The sequence below is a fragment of the Denticeps clupeoides genome, chromosome 9 (genome assembly GCF_900700375.1).
Source record: "Denticeps clupeoides chromosome 9, fDenClu1.1, whole genome shotgun sequence".
Lineage (NCBI taxonomy): Eukaryota > Metazoa > Chordata > Actinopteri > Clupeiformes > Denticipitidae > Denticeps > Denticeps clupeoides.
The window spans coordinates 10215546-10233858 of NC_041715.1; the positions used below are offsets into that span (position 1 = coordinate 10215546).

General features: G+C 40.3%; 2 protein-coding genes across 2 annotated transcripts in view; both read left to right on the forward strand.

Annotated features, from left to right (window-relative positions):
* Positions 1 to 16678, forward strand: part of LOC114796641 (low-density lipoprotein receptor-related protein 1B-like) — a 236072-nt gene extending 219394 nt beyond the window's left edge. The window contains exons 67-78 of the mRNA XM_028991025.1: positions 2464 to 2580; positions 4229 to 4335; positions 7181 to 7313; positions 8803 to 8909; positions 9920 to 10052; positions 10339 to 10461; positions 10672 to 10794; positions 12509 to 12649; positions 12924 to 13058; positions 13194 to 13313; positions 15284 to 15454; positions 16540 to 16678. Of these exons, the coding sequence (XP_028846858.1) occupies positions 2464 to 2580; positions 4229 to 4335; positions 7181 to 7313; positions 8803 to 8909; positions 9920 to 10052; positions 10339 to 10461; positions 10672 to 10794; positions 12509 to 12649; positions 12924 to 13058; positions 13194 to 13313; positions 15284 to 15387 (1343 nt within the window). The 3' untranslated portion in view covers positions 15388 to 15454; positions 16540 to 16678. The remainder of the gene's footprint in view (positions 1 to 2463; positions 2581 to 4228; positions 4336 to 7180; positions 7314 to 8802; positions 8910 to 9919; positions 10053 to 10338; positions 10462 to 10671; positions 10795 to 12508; positions 12650 to 12923; positions 13059 to 13193; positions 13314 to 15283; positions 15455 to 16539) is intronic.
* A 5-nt stretch (positions 16679 to 16683) lies between these two features.
* The window catches only part of LOC114796848 (low-density lipoprotein receptor-related protein 1B-like), a 130924-nt gene continuing 129294 nt past the window's right edge, over positions 16684 to 18313 (forward strand). The window contains 2 exon segments of the mRNA XM_028991344.1: positions 16684 to 16763; positions 17183 to 17289. Of these exon segments, the coding sequence (XP_028847177.1) occupies positions 16684 to 16763; positions 17183 to 17289 (187 nt within the window).

Genomic DNA, 18313 nt, shown 5'->3' on the forward strand with positions numbered 1-18313 from the left:
TCAAAAGGTGAGTGTTTGAGGTGTTTCTTTTTGCCTGAGATGAGGTGCTTTCAGTCCAAAGACCCAAAATGGAGAAGCTTTTTGCCGAGAAATATTGATTAGCCCATGATTTGTTTCTCTGTTGGTATTTCTCTTTGTTGGCATTACTTCTTTGAAATATACACTGACCAAATCCATACATTCACACATACACACCGATAGTTATTTATTTAGAGCATCCCATCAGGGACCTCTAGCACCTTGATAAAACATAAACAGCATAAACAGAGTTATATACTGTAGCACTGTAAAATTCTGTGGCTGGGATTTTTGGCTTATTTTTGAAAAATTAACCATAAGCTGGTTACATACTTTGTTGAAGCACCTACAGCAACATTCAGTAGGACACTTATCACCATGGCACATCTTGACTTGATATATTTTCCTGCTAATCCTTGCAAAATCTTTAAATTCTAGCTCATGAGGGCATTTCTGTGCATCTCTGGATGTATGCTTGGGTTCATTTTCCTGTTGAAAGGTGATGTTTTGAACCACCAAATGAACACCATACCCACAGTGACACATGATGGTGGCGGTATCATGCTTTGGGGTTTAATTTTCTCCGAACGGCGATGGGGCTTTAATCAAAGTGAAGTGTAGCAGTGCTGTGTAGATTTGTTTAGGTCCATTATATTTATGTTTTTATATATAATGAACTTTACTTAACTTTACCAGATAATTTTTGGAACCCAGAGTTATAAGATAAGATGACTGAGAATCTTCACAGACACAGAGTTATAAGCATTTTCACTGAGGCTATTTATACAGAGCTGAGTGTGTATACAGTGTTTTTTTTTATACCCCTTTCTTTAATTCAGAAGGGTGTTATATATCTAAAGTTGCTTCAACATTACATAATTTATTTCATTCAACAACATTCATAATGGAGCACAGTATTAATAAATGAATAAATCTGTTTTATTCTGCAAACAGCTTGAAATTTTCTCTCTGTTCACTGTAATGTTCTTTTATAAAGAGAAGCTTAGTATAAATGTATTTCAATTAATTTGTGTCCACGTGGTAAACCTGTAAAAAGATAAACGCTTCATACAATCATTTTCTTATTTCTGGGTTAAAAATGCTTTATTCTCCTTGTTTGTTACTTAATTATATGAATAATCTCTCAAACAACGCAGCCGGCAATCCCATCTGTCAGACCAAAAGCATGCACTCCGCTGGTCATTTCATGAGAAAGAAGAAAAGAAAAAAAAAAACTCGATTAAGAAGATTGGCGAGATCTTGGTGTGCCATGTGTCACATAAGGCGAGAGACTTTTTATTTTTCCCCTCTTCATCTTCATGGAATATCGATACGTCTGTCTGTGCTGAAATGAAAATCCCCTCGCTGAGTGACATCAGAAAGGCTATCACCGGGGCACATGTCTAATTGAAATGTGTCCAGTGCTTAAAGTTCTCCAATTGATTTGCTATATGCAATTTTTTTTTTTTCTCCGTTAACAAGTCCTACTGTCTGTTTTTGTACCCGAGGTCATTCGGAAACCATTAAAGCAGTGCACAACGCACATACTATATATCTTTTCAGCATGGATTAAAAGATTCATCAGTATATAAACTTCTTATAATTTACTCTTAACTATACATAATGCCAGGGTTCAAAGGTCAAGACGCAAATTCAACAACGCGCTGACAGGACGGTGCAGCGGCCTTGGGAGTTTTAATGCATGCCTGATCATGCAGAACGGTCAAAAGCCTGTCTGCAAGTGGAGAAGCGCAGCAGGAATATTAACCGCATTTTTCATCGGAAATGAATGAATTTTGCGGAGGACGAGTGCAGTGAAAAATGAGTGGGCAACCCACAGCTCCTCATCTCTTTCATAAATAACAAAAAATACTCTTTTTTTTCAACGGTCACAGCTTTCAGTGTTTTTCATTCAGGATGAAAGATGGCGGCCTGTTTCATGGTGACCCATTACCTGCCCCCGTCTCTTCACACTGCCTTTCTGAACATGTTGAAAAGATTTTTTTTTCATTAGGCCTAGCAGCCACATACATTTTTTTTAATACAAAGTGATGCATTTTTGTTTGAAACTCTGCCTTTCATGGCGCTGAATTAAATGGGAATCTCGGCCACATATCCATGGTTAATCCGCAAGGTTGAAGGGTCAGTGTAGTCTAGTCGTTCTCCAGCATTACGGTTATTTCTGGGTAATGTTCAGAAACAGGGGCACACTTGTCACAGCGTGTTCCTGTTGACGATGATTTTAGTGTAGTGCCAGGCAGATGTCGGTTGTTTCAGCTAAGCAAGCAGTGTCCCCTCGTGTACGTGTGCGTTTTGAACTCGGTGTCAGACACGCGCCGGGAAGATCCTGAGGAAAGGATCATCGCATGTGGAAATGCGGCAGCGCATTAATATTCATGCATCCTTGTTTTCTCATCTGTATGTGTGTGTCGCTGATGATAAAAGATGAAAAGACCTGTGGACCCCATGAGTTCCGCTGTGAGAATAATAACTGCATCCCAGACCACTGGAGGTGCGACAGCCAGAACGACTGCGGCGACAACTCAGACGAGGAAAACTGCAGTGAGTCCACACCCCACAAAACATGCACCTGTCACTCACCTCATGCATGTCACTTGCCTCATAAAGTTAGTCACCTCCTCCATTTTACCTGTTGTTCTCTCACACGCTTCAAAAAAGTTCCCACAAACACAGCGAGCCGTAGCTTCTGACTAGTCCCTGAGCAGGAGACAAAAATCAATAATCATCTCTCAAGGCCTGCGGTATTTATGGTGTTATGTGCAGACAGTCCAGTTCTGGAGAACTTCAGATAAGTGTGTTCAAACAGGCGGGTGTACTGCCTGGGAGCCTGCCTCCACTCACCTGTGTTACAGCCGTGGACTGTGATTGGCATTATGGGACATTAACAGCAAACAATACCATTCACTGAGCTCAGACATTCACAATATACCCTGACCATGTGCATTTATTCTTGTAAAAAGGTCCTATTTACCTGTTATTGTTAGTTGTGGGGATTGTAAAGACCTGTTAGCTGATGAGAACAATAATTTAGATTTATGTTTATGGCATTTAGCCATATGCCCTTATCCAGAGCTACCTACAATCAGTAGTTACAGGGACAGTTCCAGAGACACAAGTGTCTTGTTCAGGGACACGATGGTAGTAAGTGGGGTTTTGAACCTGTGACTTTGTGGTCTTTTGGTTCATAGGCGAGCTTCTTACCCACGAAGCTACTACCACCCCATAAGCTCGCATTTGCAAATAATATAATAATGATAACAACAACTCTAACAGCATACTTTCTTTTTGTAAGTAATTGAAACAGCAGTCACAATATGAGCAGGTCCTCTATGAGAACCAAGGCTGATTTCTACTTAACAAGTCATGAGTCTGCAAGATGTGCTTCAGTTCCTCGAGAGTTTTTCCCCCCTCGAGACGGGTGCTAATTCAGCCTTTGCTGGCTAACATGACAGCCCTGTTACTAATCAGCTTTCAGACAGGGAAGTGGACCTGAAACAGGGGAGAGTTAGGAGCTGTCTGCTCTGGAGGGTCCTTTATTTATTCTCTTTGCGAAACATGCTGCACAATGAAAAGTACGAACAGTCGCAGCGTAAATTCAGCTCAGATTAAAAGAAAAGGTCAGCACGTTGAGCTGTCCACTAGTGGGAACGGTCAACAGATTCTACGTTCACAGCGTTAAAATTCTATTAAGATATGTATTTTTGACCCATGTAACAGGGGGCAGTACCTTGAGGAAGGGGATAGCTGGTTAGCATGCTTAATGTTTCATGTATAATATTCAAAAATTTGCACCCCGAACAAAAATCATTTTAGGGAAGTGAAACCAGCAAGGAGGAAATGTTATTTCACAAGTGCATAAGTGCAGTTTTAAATGTTTTGAACAAACTTTCATACACATAGCACCCTTAACTAATGCAAATGCAAGGTGAAAAATTGGTAGGAATTTTACTTGAAGATGGTCTTGCAAAGTGTGAAAACATATATTTGCATAATTATGCATGTTGTGCATTCAGTGTAGTTGAATGATTGTACTGGTTGTATGAAACTGGCATAACATGACCATGTGGGGGACATCGGGATTTTATTAGAAATGTACAACAGCGAACTTGTAAGAGTGGCAGCGAAGGATGATCTGGAGACATGGTGAGTTTCATCTCTCAGCTGTCCTGCTTTGCTGTTCTCAAATCAGAGCCGGTGACCTGCAACCATAAGGACTTTGCCTGCGCCAACGGGGACTGCATCTCTGCTCGCTTCCGCTGTGATGGGGACTACGACTGTGTTGATAACTCAGATGAGGTCAGCGTCTGTTCTTTTTATCCCTCCTAGGAACGAGGCACAGATTTTTCATCCACCCTTGGTCATATTCATTGATCCTATCCATTAGGTGTCCTAACCTTGATACTGAGGTAGTACTTTGGGGGTCATATTATAAATGTATTGTTATATAACTGTACAGATTTGCATCTTCTGACTTCATCAGTGGTCAGAAACTGACAACACAACATTTCTACTTGAGTAAAAGTACAAAAGTATTTGCCTCCAAATGTGCTTAAGTATCAAAAGGACAGGGATTTATTGTGCCTCCAATGTATTTTAATTTACTGGTTAAATAAATTTTCTTTTATACATTTTTGACATAAATTTTTTGTGCAATGCTGTTAATTACTCTGCCACTGACAGCTATAAAAATTATTATATCTTTACATTTAAAACATTTATCAGGCGCACTTATGCAGAACAACTTACAATCAGTAGTGACAGGGACAATCATCCTGGAGACACTCAGGGTGTCAGACTCAAGTGTCTTGCTCAGGAACTGTGGCTTCAGACACCTTCTGAAAGCCACAGTTCTTTGGAAGCTGAATCTGTGAAGTGAAAGTGAAGTGATTGTCATTGTGATACCCACAGCACACGATGTTCACAATGAAATATGTCCTCTGCTTTTAACCATCACCCTTGGTGTGCAGTAGGCAGCCATGACCGGTGCCCGGGGAGCAGTGTGTGGGGACGGTACTTTGCTAAGTGGCACTGGATCAGGATTCGAAACGGCAACCTTCTGATTACGGGGTGGCTTCCTTAACCACTATGCCACCACTGACTAAATGCTAGTATTGATATTTAGCCAATATTGAGAACTGTTGCAAGATCTGTGCTTTTTACGCAACAAAATGAAAAAAGAAGGCTTGAAATGAATAGATTTTTGAAAACTAACTGATAATCTGTCTGCATATTTGGTTTGGTGGAGCTGGGTACAAGCATAACTCTATTCCAATTGCATCACACTGTGCATGATAATAGAATTGCTTCTCCAGTATGAAAAGTTAGTCAGGTTGATCACTTTGATTGCTTTTTATCACTTTTATTGTTAGCACTTTTATCACATTTATTGCTAAAAAGCATGTGTTGCCAGAAGTATGATAATTATCGTATTTGTATGATAATTTTACCCTCTGTACGATCAACAATTTAAAAGATCCCGTAATGTACAATAATTTTACCCCTCATTTGAAGTTCCAAGTTATTTCATTAGCGCGACAGGGTGCATTTTTTATTGAGCGGACTTGTTTATGTTGGCTTGTTTATGTGCTGTCGTCTCACAGGCCTTTACAGCCAATCAAAGCACGATGTAACATACTGTACAATTACATCTGGCCCAGCAATATGAAGCACTGATAACACACAAACTACAAATCCCATAATGCAATGCTTCGGTTACCTTGCCGAACGGCGTTTGTTCTGTATTGCATTAAACATTATAACATGCACAGTCTATGATAATTTGTGTTAGCAGATTTTCTGATTAACGTCTGATAGTTAGTCGGTAAATTCTTGTAAGACAAAATCGTACAGGGCTGACGTAGGCATAAAAGGCACTTGAAACTGAATTGACATGTATGAAATGTTTCAACAAATGTAAATACTTTAGTAAAGTACAGATACAAAAAAAATTATTAAATACTGCAGCGAAATACATTTACTTCATTACTATCCACCACTGAGTGATTATCATTGTGGAACACTGCGGCACAGGACACAGTGCACACAACGAAATATGCCCTCTGCTTTTAACCCATCTCAGGCTCGGGATTCGAACCGACAATCTTACAATTATGGGTTCACTTCTTTACCCAATAGTCAACAACTGCCTTATGTGTAGCTATGAGTTAAATACAACAACAACAACATTTATTTCTTATATAGCCCATAATTACATACAGTATGTCTCGAAGGGCTTTTAATGGGCTATTTTTAATTTGCCGTTTAGTGTATTTTACGTTGGATTATATTTGAATTCATATACATTTGCTACTACATTGCATAGCATAGCAATGTAACAATCGATGACATCAGAGCTTTTTTCCAAAGAGCATCAGTGTTTACACTGATTCTTCAGCACTGTGGTGTGTGTGGTTGGTAGGTAATGGCTCCCCAGATACCTATCATTTTTAGTTTCAGTTTAACAGCAGCGCTGCTAACTGGGTCAAATACCTAATGCAGATGACCTTCACATACCGAATAGGATTACACTCCCTCAGTGACATGCACAGCGGGCCACGCTATTCCCTTTAGGTATGTTCTACCAGAAACTCATTTGGTGTCTTTTCAGTAGGATCTATGTCATGTTATTAAGAAAGCAGGGGAGTGGAGAACTGCTGGTAGTATAAAACAGTCTAGTTATGCGTTCTTAAAAGATTAGCTCACTTATAATCATCGATATGCCTGATGTCATTTGTCAAAATGTCATTTGGAGCAGATTTCTACATGCTTTTTGCAAAACAAAATATAAATGGCATTATAATTATTAGGCTGTGATTCGAATATCATATTTAATAAAGTATGCATTATTTTAGCAGTAATTTTCTTGCTAGAATTTCACCTCCCTTAAATAAAAGTTTATTTATTTAAACTGACCTTATTAAATGCAGTAATAATTATACAATGTAATTTTTTTTTTGGTTCAATTCAGTTATGGATAGTAATAGTGCTACACATTTAAAGGCATTGTTATCCAGAGACTACAATAACATGGAACAAAGAAATGGAATGGGTCTTGGCGATGTTCACAAGTCACAACGGGAAATGCAAAATGGATCACAATTGGATTGTGATCTGCTCCACTCCTCTCCCCTAACTTCAACAGAAAGACTGCGAGGCTCGCTGTGCCGAAGATCAGTTCCAGTGTCTCAACAATCTCTGCATCTCCCTCAAGTGGCTCTGCGATGGGCAGGAAGACTGCAAGACCGGAGAAGACGAGAAAAACTGCCAAGGGACAGGTAGAGCCGCAGCATCCCGTTTACAAACGTGAAGTTCCGTCATGGGGCTTTTTACTTTTAGACTGGCCTTCTGCAAAGTAGGCCACTGCCATTTCAAAAACTTTTCACTTCATCGAGGAACTGAACAGCTCTTGGCTGAATTATAAATAGCCGAATGTTTAAATATGAAGTTGCTTTACATTCGACATGGATTGAATGAAAAATCAGCCACTGCTCGGCTGTCAGTTTTTTAATGACAGTAGAGAGATGAGACCACAGAGAAGTCACACCATCGCTGATTTTTTTGCCAGTAGCCACCTTTTGTGCCTTGCCTTGAACTAGCATCGATGGGAGCTTTTTAGGATGCGGGATGGTAGCCATCACAGTTTTAATCGTTCTAGTGCCACTGCCAAAGCTGGCCATTTGCTGACCATTTTTTGCTAACCAGCAATCTGAGAAATGTATCCAATCATGCTGGTATTAATCCACATGCTAAAAACGTTATGGACGTGAGAGGAGGTGTATCCTGCAGCAGTGAAAGATTTTAGCCCTTAAAGCCCAGGCAGCATGGAGCAGTGCCAGTAACACAACACTGGCAAGGCTATGTAAGGATGCAGCTAATGTCATAAGTCATGCTGAGCTCCCACACCAAGTGAATTAGAGATATTCTGGTTGTAAAATGCATTGACGCATTGAAATAATGCAACAAAACCAGTGAGAAGCATGTTTTCTTAGTGTGACATTTCTAGGGTCGTGCACAGCCAAAGCTGAGGAGATGCCAAAAGCCTACAGTAGAAGCAGCCTTAGAACTTTAAGGGTTATTGTCCTACAGCAGAGACTACAAAAGAGGCAAACTGTGTAGGCAGCATGTTTTTCTACTGTGGTTTCTTTAACTTATGTTCACAAAAGCTGGATGAAATCATTTTATATTATTCATTTATGGGACAGAGAGGCCACTGTAAATCAATTGTTAACAGTATAGAATGAGTGTTGTTTCTTTTTATGTTTTTTTCTTTATGAATGTCTGTCTGTCTTTGGTTTAAAACTCGGTCTAAGTCCATCAGAATAAGTTACTTGGATCATTTTTAAATAAATAGCTCTCAATAATTTGTTTTACAATATGTATTTTAATTAGGGCTGTCAAATAACCTAATTGCTTTTATTAATTAACAACTATTTAAACAGAAATAAAAAAACATAATAATAATAGCAATAATAATACCAACTAACTAGTAATTCCATTTTCTTTACTGTCAGAGTAAATAAAAAAAGATCATTTGCAGATGAATTGGATTTAAAGAAATATCACTGAAATTACAATTCTTTTTACCCTACACATTGCTTAAAAGTTATTTTTAGGCTGAATACATTCCGCCTCTTATTCTGATACTGTATTGAAAATGTGTACACCCTGAGGTGATCTATAGATGTGGGTGGATCAGTAAAGTAAATGCTGCGTTTTGTATGATTCGGCATTTTTTTTCACCCCTCCGCTTTGTCCGCTTTGTAGTGGCCCCCTCCTGTTCGCTGAATGAATACGTGTGTGCCAGTGGAGGCTGCGTGTCGGCCAGCCTGCGATGTGATGGACATGACAACTGCCTGGATGGATCTGATGAGGTCAGCAACCTGCAAGGCTCCACCGGCACCTTTTCTTGAAACTTTCCGTGCCGCAGCAGAGAAATGTTTATTGTTCCACGAGTCAAATCTGTTGACTCTTGCATTCTCCCTGCATATCAAAATACCTACTGTACAGACAGCTGAAAGGCCACATGCAACAAACCAGACACAACAGTAAAGAGCTGTTACAGCTCCACAATACAGCTCCTGCACAGTTAAAGCTGCCAGATACACAAAACCTAAACACTAAATGACCAATAGTTTTATAGTTCAATATAGCACAAGAACATTTTGGGCCCTAGTTTGGGAGGGAAAACAATAATGATGTGCCAGCGCTATAAGTATGTGCATATGGAGCACAGGGTCTATGCACAATGTGAAGAGTGTTGCCAGATACCTGATTGTTTCATGCTACGCAATCGAACAAAAATGGGCCAAAGGATGCACAAAACCGCTGAAACTGTATGACATTCTATTTTAAAATACTGACACATTCTTAAATTCACACTATCCAATCTGGCAACACAGGTTGGAACCACGGTAATGCACCTTGGTGGATTATTGTTAAAGTGGTGAGTAGATTCTCTGTTGACAAAATGGTGCCGCTTGTGCCCAAAGTGGAGCAGAAAGCATTTGCGGTTGCAGCAGGATTCCACTAAAGCTCCTAAAGGTGCATCGGTTGGTGAGTGGTCCTTGTCCTCGTAAGGCTGAAAGCTGTCTCAGTCTTTTAAATCCTCCCTTACAGTAACAGTGCAATACACCAGACCGTTTTTTTGCAGCGTCATGATAGCAACATGGCTTATTTTAAAAATGAGAGTAGCCGGATTTATTCAGCTTCTTTTCAGCTGATTAAAGTTAAACGAACAATGTGAAGTAGGAAAGCAGCAGAATTATCTTTGTTCAGAAGAGGGCCTGTGATCTTCTCGCATTATATATTCTGGTGTGTTCGTGGTGTTGTTGGACCAGGCTCATGGAAGGTGTTTGATGTCTGTTTGTGGCGATGAGAACAGATGGATTGTGTGAAGGAGTGCCGGGAGGATGAGTTCCTGTGCAGGAACCATGCCCATTGCATCCCGAGAAGGTGGCGCTGCGACGGCATCTTCGACTGCGTGGACCACAGTGACGAGGAGAACTGCGAGCACGGTATTGTGCTACGATAATCTGCTCAGACAGTCACATTCTTTCTTTTGTTGCAGAAATACATTTCATATTTTGCTTTTCTGGAGCCGTTTTTTTTATGAATTCACATTTTTAAGGCTTATGTTGAAGGCTTATAAATGTCCCTTAAAACGTGGGGGAGGCCTTCAAACAATTTCTAAAAGATCATTTCGTACAACGATAATGTTTCAGCATAATTTGCCTGACATGAAAGTGCATTTGATGTTCTGACTGTGACCATGAAGAGATCCCCACGCTGGTGTGATTTCAGGTTCTTTCTTTTGCCGCCCTGACGAGTTCATTTGCAACAATACGCTGTGTAAGCTGCACGCATGGGTGTGCGATGGGGAGGACGACTGTGGAGACAACTCTGATGAAGATGCAGACATGTGTGGTAAAGGAAAAGGATTTGGCACCACTCATTTTTATGCTCCAGTAATTGTGTTTACGCTTTGAAAAAAATTATTCTATTCTGAGAAAGCAAGAGGGAGAATTGGCACCAAAAAGTCATTAAAGAAATTAAATGAATGCAATGACTGCCTATTGCCCTAGCAAAGGATTTCTCTCTCCTCACTTGAGGGTAAACGCTTCCCTCTGTGTCCAGCAAAACTGCCGTGCCCACCCACCAGGCCACACAGATGCAGGAACAGCCGGGTGTGTCTGAGGACCGACCAGGTCTGCAACAGAGTGGACGACTGTGGAGACAACTCTGATGAAGAGGAGTGTGGTGAGTCGAGAATGTCGTAATGGACACTATAATTAGTTTGGGTGTCTTCAGTGGACAGAGATGGTACGTTGGATGAATGGATGGATGGGGGCTGAAGTGGTTCAATTTTTTTTTCTCTCATGGGCCTGTCCTCCAGCAGCTCTGTGTGATGGATCTGTACACTCCTATCATAAATACAAATCATACCTTGACAACAGGGGGGTGTCACTGTTCACAGCCTCGTTGTGTTAAATGAGATTGCTCTGGCATTTTGGATTTCCCCGTTATTGGCCATCTAACAGTTCTCGTGACATAATAAGTGCTGTGGTCACACATTCTGACTATTAAAAGTCATTCTGCCACCAAAAGAATTTTAAGTCTGATATTCTGAGGTATAAATTACATAGTGTTGCTATAATAGTGCCAGTGGGGTGAGAATGGCTCTGAAATTTCTTCAGATTTGTGTTCCCTTGGCAACACAACATATGATAACCATGTGATTTTGCACAACAAAAAAAATTAAAACCATTTATTCTGGGTCATTGGAGAACAAAGATTCCTTTAATTTTAATAAATTTGTTGGGCATGCTGGTTTCACCCCTGCTGAGATAAAGTTAATGGCCTGCCTTGAGGGCTTTGACCTCAGACAGCTGGTGAGGGTGCTGCAGATGAGTGTCTGCAATGGTTCCGAGCACTTGGTCATGGGGACAATGGTAGCTTTTCGGCATCTGCTCGGAAGGTGCTCAAGGGTTTCCTTCTTCTGACACAGAGGACAAGTCTCACCTTGCGTCTTATTCTAAAACAACAGTATGCATTAGTTGTCATTTATCCATTGCAAATGGAAGTTGTAATGAAACACCTTCTGACGCTAATCTAGGACATGTTATTAAAAATATCATTGGATATTTTGGATCTTTCAACATCAGACACTCATCTTTCCCTATCACGGATCACCTCTTTTGATCCCAAGCCACCATGAGGCTTTCTCATCAGCCTCTGTTCTGTAATGGATGGATTCCTGTTCCCTTTCACTTGTGGTGCCCAGTGCTGAGGCACTGCCCTGCTAATCTTCTACCGTTAAGCACCTTGTTTTCCAGCCTGGTCTGTGGCAGTCCATGACAACACCGTCATACATCTTCCCTCTTCATATCAGAGGCGTCCTCTATAGCACGGTTGGCTCCAGCATGATGAAAACTGTGGGTGGTCTTGGTGATACGCTGGAGGAACTGGAGCTGCCTGCCCATGTCCAATGTCAGCTGCCAGTCTTGTGTGGTGTTAAGCAGCCCAGATGTTGTCTCTGGTGTCCTTGATGTTTTCACCCCGCTTTGATAAAGTTAATGGTCTGATTTGAGGGTTCTGACCTCCAGCAGCTGGTGAGGGTGCTGCAGAGGATTTCTGCAGTGTTCTTAAACAGTTTGTTGCACCAACAGTGGCAACCCTCTCCTGGTGCTTTTGGGCAGCAGCTCGAAGTGGGCTCAGAGTCTCCCTTCTTCTAACGCAGAGGACAAGCAGTTGTTTCAATCAAACTCCAGCAGTGCAGCTAATCAGTAATACAATATGGATGGAGACCATATGATGACATATAATGTACTAAACCACTATACCAATTAGATATATTTCTCTAATTATGTAAATCCTGAGGGAGCCTTTGAACTTAGACAAGCAAACAAGTCCCATGTAGCGCCAATTTGAAACAGTGTTAATAGTTGAGTCTTGTTTGGGCTTGTTTTGCCAGAAGTCTCGCCAGGACGGCCAAAGCCCTGTGGGAAGTCGGAATTCACCTGTAGCAACCGTCGCTGCATCCCTCTGCAGCTGCAGTGTGACCTGTTTGACGACTGCAGGGACGGCGGCTCAGATGAGCAGGACTGCAAGGCGTGTGAGTAGGATGGTGGACCTCTGCAGGGACGCTCAGATGCCATATTCGACCATTCTGACATTTTTTCCGTCCACACTCGGTGGCAATATCAGACTGCCTGACTGAGTTTTCTTCATCTTTCAGTTTGCTCGTAAATCTCTTTTCATCATTCATAAATCTTCCATTAGTTCTTAGCTTCCGCTCAGTGAGGAGCCTCAGAGAGGGGTATGGGCTTGCCGCTGAGATGGAGGACTGTGTTGTGTGCCAGGTGCCCAAGTTCTCTTTTTCCTTCCAGTTTCGAATGGGGATTTGTGTGGAAAGAGAATGAATCCATGTGGCGAGGACGCTGTGTGCAATCAGACAAACACAAATGCAATATGCCAGTGCAAACCTGGCTTTCAGAGGAACCAAAAGAGCAAACAGTGTAAAGGTACCAAACCAGAAAAAACAACACATTCCATCATGCAAAAGTTTATAAATTGTGTGTTCTGTTCACTCTACCATATGTTCAATTCATGATTTTTAACTATTTGTGTTAAAGATGTTTTTTTTATTCCCCTATCAGAGATAGATGAGTGTCTACAGTTTGGCTCTTGTTCTCATTATTGCACAAACACTAAAGGATCATACAAATGCACATGTGACCGTAATTTTAAAGAAATTGATGGGAGTTGCATAGTGAAAGGTAAGCTTCCATTTCTATTCTCTAATCACCATGAATTCACCAGTACATTTTTGACCATCCTATGCATAGAAGTGACATTCTAGAATAATTATTCGCCAGAACAGTGCAATCCATCCAAGATCATATTTAAACTGCACACTCTGTGAACAATTAGAGCATCAGCTTCAGTGTGTTAATCACAAAAGTCTTACATAGTCTTTCCTTGCCTTTAGGCAGTCAATATACATTTTTGTACCACACTTTATTTTTAGTGGCCCCATTGATTATTATTTATCTGTCAGCTTTCTGATTATGGGTGTATTTTTTCTGAAATAGCTTTGAAAGCTTATAAACCATTGACAAGGGGGCCCTCAGGATAAAGTGTTATGATTTTGGAAATAATGCCGCTATTATGCCATTTATATGTAGACTGATCATCCACAACATTAGAACCACTCAGAGGTGATGCAAATAACAGCGATAATATGGTTTCTCTGGCGCCTGTCAGTTATGTCAGACCTTTTTGATCAAATTTTAATACTAAATGACTGAGAGTCAGAGCATCTCTAAAACTGCAGGGCTATTACTCACTACCAAAAGGGCCATGAGCACCTACGGCTTGCAAAAGCATGTCGGGATGACTAAATTGGGCCTAATGTTGATCATGACAGATGGGTGTCAAAACACTGCACAGTTTACTGTTTAGAGAGTTGTTCCGCTGCAGACCAGCCGGAGTGACCATGCTGACCCCTGTCCACCACTAAAAGCTGCAATTGAAATGTGAATGTCAAAACTGTATATTCATGAATGGGCATTGGTTACCAGGGGAAGAGATGGCAACTGAAGGAAATGAGAAAAAAGTAAAACTAATGAAGGCAGTTTGCTGCTCTGGACAATGCAAATTGAGGACTTATTGGGTCCTGCATTGTCCATACAACTTGACCACAGCACCAAAGAGCCAGATTTGTTGGTATGGCAGTCAGAGTGCATATTCTGCTAACTCTTTGTTTCCGATGACCATGCAAGTTCAAGTTTTTCAAGTTCAACTTCAAGTTGAGCTTTATTGTCATTTCACCTACACACATGTTAGACAGTACATCGTGAAACGAAACAACGAAATCAGGGGCTGCATGAAGCATTTAAACAATTAAACACATACTGACATAAAGGGCAACATTAGGTTTTAGGGTGTAATGTTGTGGTTGATTTTGTGTATAAATGGCATTTTTATCTCTAAAGTAAGGAACTGCTTTTCATTTGTTAATGGGAACTATTTTCAAACTGATGCTAGGCACTATGCTATGCAGTAAGGTTTACTGTCAAAGGTGTTAACATCAATAAAACAAGAAAGAACTGCTGTTAGTAATCTGTATCTCGAAAAAAGGAGTTAACTATCATTTTTGTTGGTGTGCAATTAATTTCTGTCACACAGAACACAAACTTTAGTGGTGGCTTTTCAGTTTAAAATGGGACGAGCCCATAATGATGACTGACAGCTGTCACTTATGCCACTCCTTGATTCTTGGTTATTTAAACCCATGGCCATGAATATGGGACATGCGCAAACATCATTAAACAAAAAAAGTATTCTTTTATCTGGTTATTTATTTCAACCCAGATGATGCCTTTGACCTTACACTAGCAAACAGTTTGAAAATCTTCACACCATTGTCTTTTGGTCTGAATGTATATGTCAGGTTTCTGTAAAGCTTTGTCCTTCTAGAATGTATATGTTATATATTTATAAATGTCTTAATAAATCAATACATTACAATATGCTATACTAATATTTTAATGTGTGAATGATTAATTTGTCTAGAGAAGTTGATTTGCAATTGCAATTGTTAAACTGTTGTCTTAAACCCTAAATGGAATTTAGCCACTTCTCATTTTTTTTGCATATTAATAACTCAACGGCAGGACCAGAAGATCGAGTGCTCTACATAGCTAATGACACTGAAATCCGAAGTTTTGTGTATCCATTTAACCAGAGCCATGGACACAAACTACTAGTCCGCATCGAGGACAATGCCCGCATCATTGGGATGGATACTCTGTTACACCAACAAAAGTTTATCTGGGCTACCCAGTTTAATCCGGGTGGACTTTTTTACAAAGAAATCTCTGACAGAAGTCAAACTAAAACTAATGTGGGGATCATAGTAAGTATGCACACGCGCACGGTGGACACTGGTGCTGTGTGGCTGAGTTGAACCTGTGGTTGCTTCTGACTTTCATTTTCCTCGCACAAATGTTTACGGGTGAGCCTTTAAAACTCAACGCCAGCGCTTATTATCTAAAGCGCCACCGTGGCGTTTAGGAGCTATGAATTGTCAGTATACAATTACAGCTCTGAACCTGACAAGATTAAATTCATAACTCACTCGGGCGTTCCCTCTTATTTATGCCAGTGAGGCAAGGGGAAGCATTAGCAAGGTGCCACGTCCTCCCAATTATCATACAGATTGTTCTAGAGGAGCCTCTCAGTAAAACACATTTCCATCATTATTTCTCGAACAGCGATAGTGCGAAGAGAGGAGAGGCGTCCCGACTCAAAACAAATGAGGCATTTTCCTCAGTGCCAGCGGTACACTCTCAGTCAGCCCGCGAGTGAGACTAAGGGAAACTAAGAGGAAATTGCCATTTTATTCAGCAGCCGTGCTTAACGGCATATTAGTTTTGTGCTACTTCAGGCTCTACTGTACAGAAGTTTTTCAATCATTTGCAACTTAATTTCCGGAGTACCTGCTCCCAAAGTGACATGCTAATTCTGAACAGATAGATTTTCATTGTCTCCATAGAAGGCAGTGATGTTTGCGCACAGCTAATAAACCACCATTATGACCCCTTCTTTGCATTTTTTCTAATAAAAGCAAGAAAGGCGTAGTGCGTGGCACTGCACATCGTTTTTCTTCATTCTTCGCCTTATTGCGTTCTGTATGGTCACAACATCATGTTGTGAATCATTGCTTCTGAATGATCAATCACAGATTTTAATATTTAATTACATGTGCCATGTTCACTATTTCCAATATTTCATGCCATAGAGGGTCCCGCATGTGCATTATGACTTCATGCCCTTCAAGTCAAGGCACAGTCAGCTAAAGCTTGACCACATGTTCAATAACAGCATTTAGTGGCCACACTTGTAGGACTTTTATTTTGAGTACCTCAAATTCTTACATTCAGCTATTTAAATATTTTTTTAAATATTAACCCTTTTCACCTCCCTGGCATTCTCTTGCAGTGCTCGGACTTCCGTAGACCCAGGGATGTGTCGGCAGATTGGGTAACAGGAAATATATACTGGACGGATCATTCAAGGATGCATTGGTTCAGTTATTACACAGCGCACTGGACCAGGCTGAGATATTCAATTAATGTGGGGCAAATGAAGGGACCGAACTGCACTCGCCTCGTCACTGACATCGCAGGAGAACCGTACGCCATCGCTGTAAACCCAGTTCGAGGGTAAGGGAGTAGCAGGAATTTGTGACACTATAGTTATGCGGATAAAACTGTGCATGTGATTTTATAAAGAGTCACTGTGTGACCGTGAGCCATATTTACTCTGTAAGTCTTTGTGAATGAGAGTGTGTGTTCAGGATAAACAGGTAATTATGTTTTAGATGTGTGTGTGTGTGTGTGTGTGTGTGTGTGTGTGTGTGTGTGTGTGTGTGTGTGTGTATATATATATATATATATATATTCATCAACTGACCTTTTAATTAGATGAGACTTCAGAACACTGGATAAGATGTACAATTTTATTAATTTTATTAATATGAACTTTAATTGAAGCATTCTGATGCTCCACACTGTTATTTATTAATTCGGGGAAAATACTGCTTGGTTGAATGACATTTATTGAACATGTGGCATGTTTCCAGGATGATGTATTGGACAGTGATTGGGGACCACTCACACATTGAGGAATCTGCAATGGATGGGTCCATGCGCAGGGTCCTTGTGGATAAAAATCTCAGGAGACCCACCGGTATTTATGGTTTTGCAACTACAGCCTTAGGATGCAGGCACACCATGTATGCATGCTTGCGCATTGTTCATATCTCATTAATCAAGCTTTGGACTGTAGTGAATTCACGGTTTAGGATTGGAACACTGCATCTGATGTTCATCTGTGCATAAGACCACCTATTTGTCCTGGGGCAGAATCCTGATTGTAAACTTGTTTATTTATATGCTTCATTATAAGCTATTCATTCTTGTCCACAGAACAGGAAATTCATCCGTCAGCTCAACCGATTTTTTTTATCCTTAAACAAGGCTTACATCAGAACGAGATTGATAGCAACTGAGTCACTCCACCTTTTAAAATTAAAACAAATATTATTCCAGACTCAGTTGGATGCCATAAAAGATTATGGTTCAGAATCAGTCAAAAGCAGAACCAGAAAAAAAGAATGTGTTACAGGCAGGGGGCCACTGCAGGACACTGCTGCATTTATAGTAGCTCACAGATTGACGTTTATCATGTAACCAATGTATGGTATAATGCATTGGTGCTTTTTCTCCAGTGTTATCACGTGTATTTTGCATTCCTCAGTATTTACTCACTTTAACTTTAACTTTACAAACTTATGTCCAATGTAATAAGTTGATCAGTAATTGAATTAGTCATTAGTTTTTTCTTTAAAGAAAAAACAGAAATGAAACATTGTTGTCAACTAAATATTTTCAATTAACCAAACATGAATGATTAAGCCAAAAATATTGTGTTGGGCTAGCAAGTTTAAGTACATAATGTTATAATGTCAGGAAAAATAAGGATGTTGAAAGAAACTGAACAAAATCTGTATGCATTCATTGACATATTTTTACATGGTTATGGCCAAAAATTGTACACTAACAGAAATTCCTCTTTCAATGTTTATGACCCTTCAGGGTAAAAGGTGTACAAAAGGCAAATTAAAATGGAGCCAAGATGTTGGAAAAAACTTCCATATGGAAGTGAACAGAAATGAAGTAAAGAAGTAGATGGAGAATGAACATTCTTAATT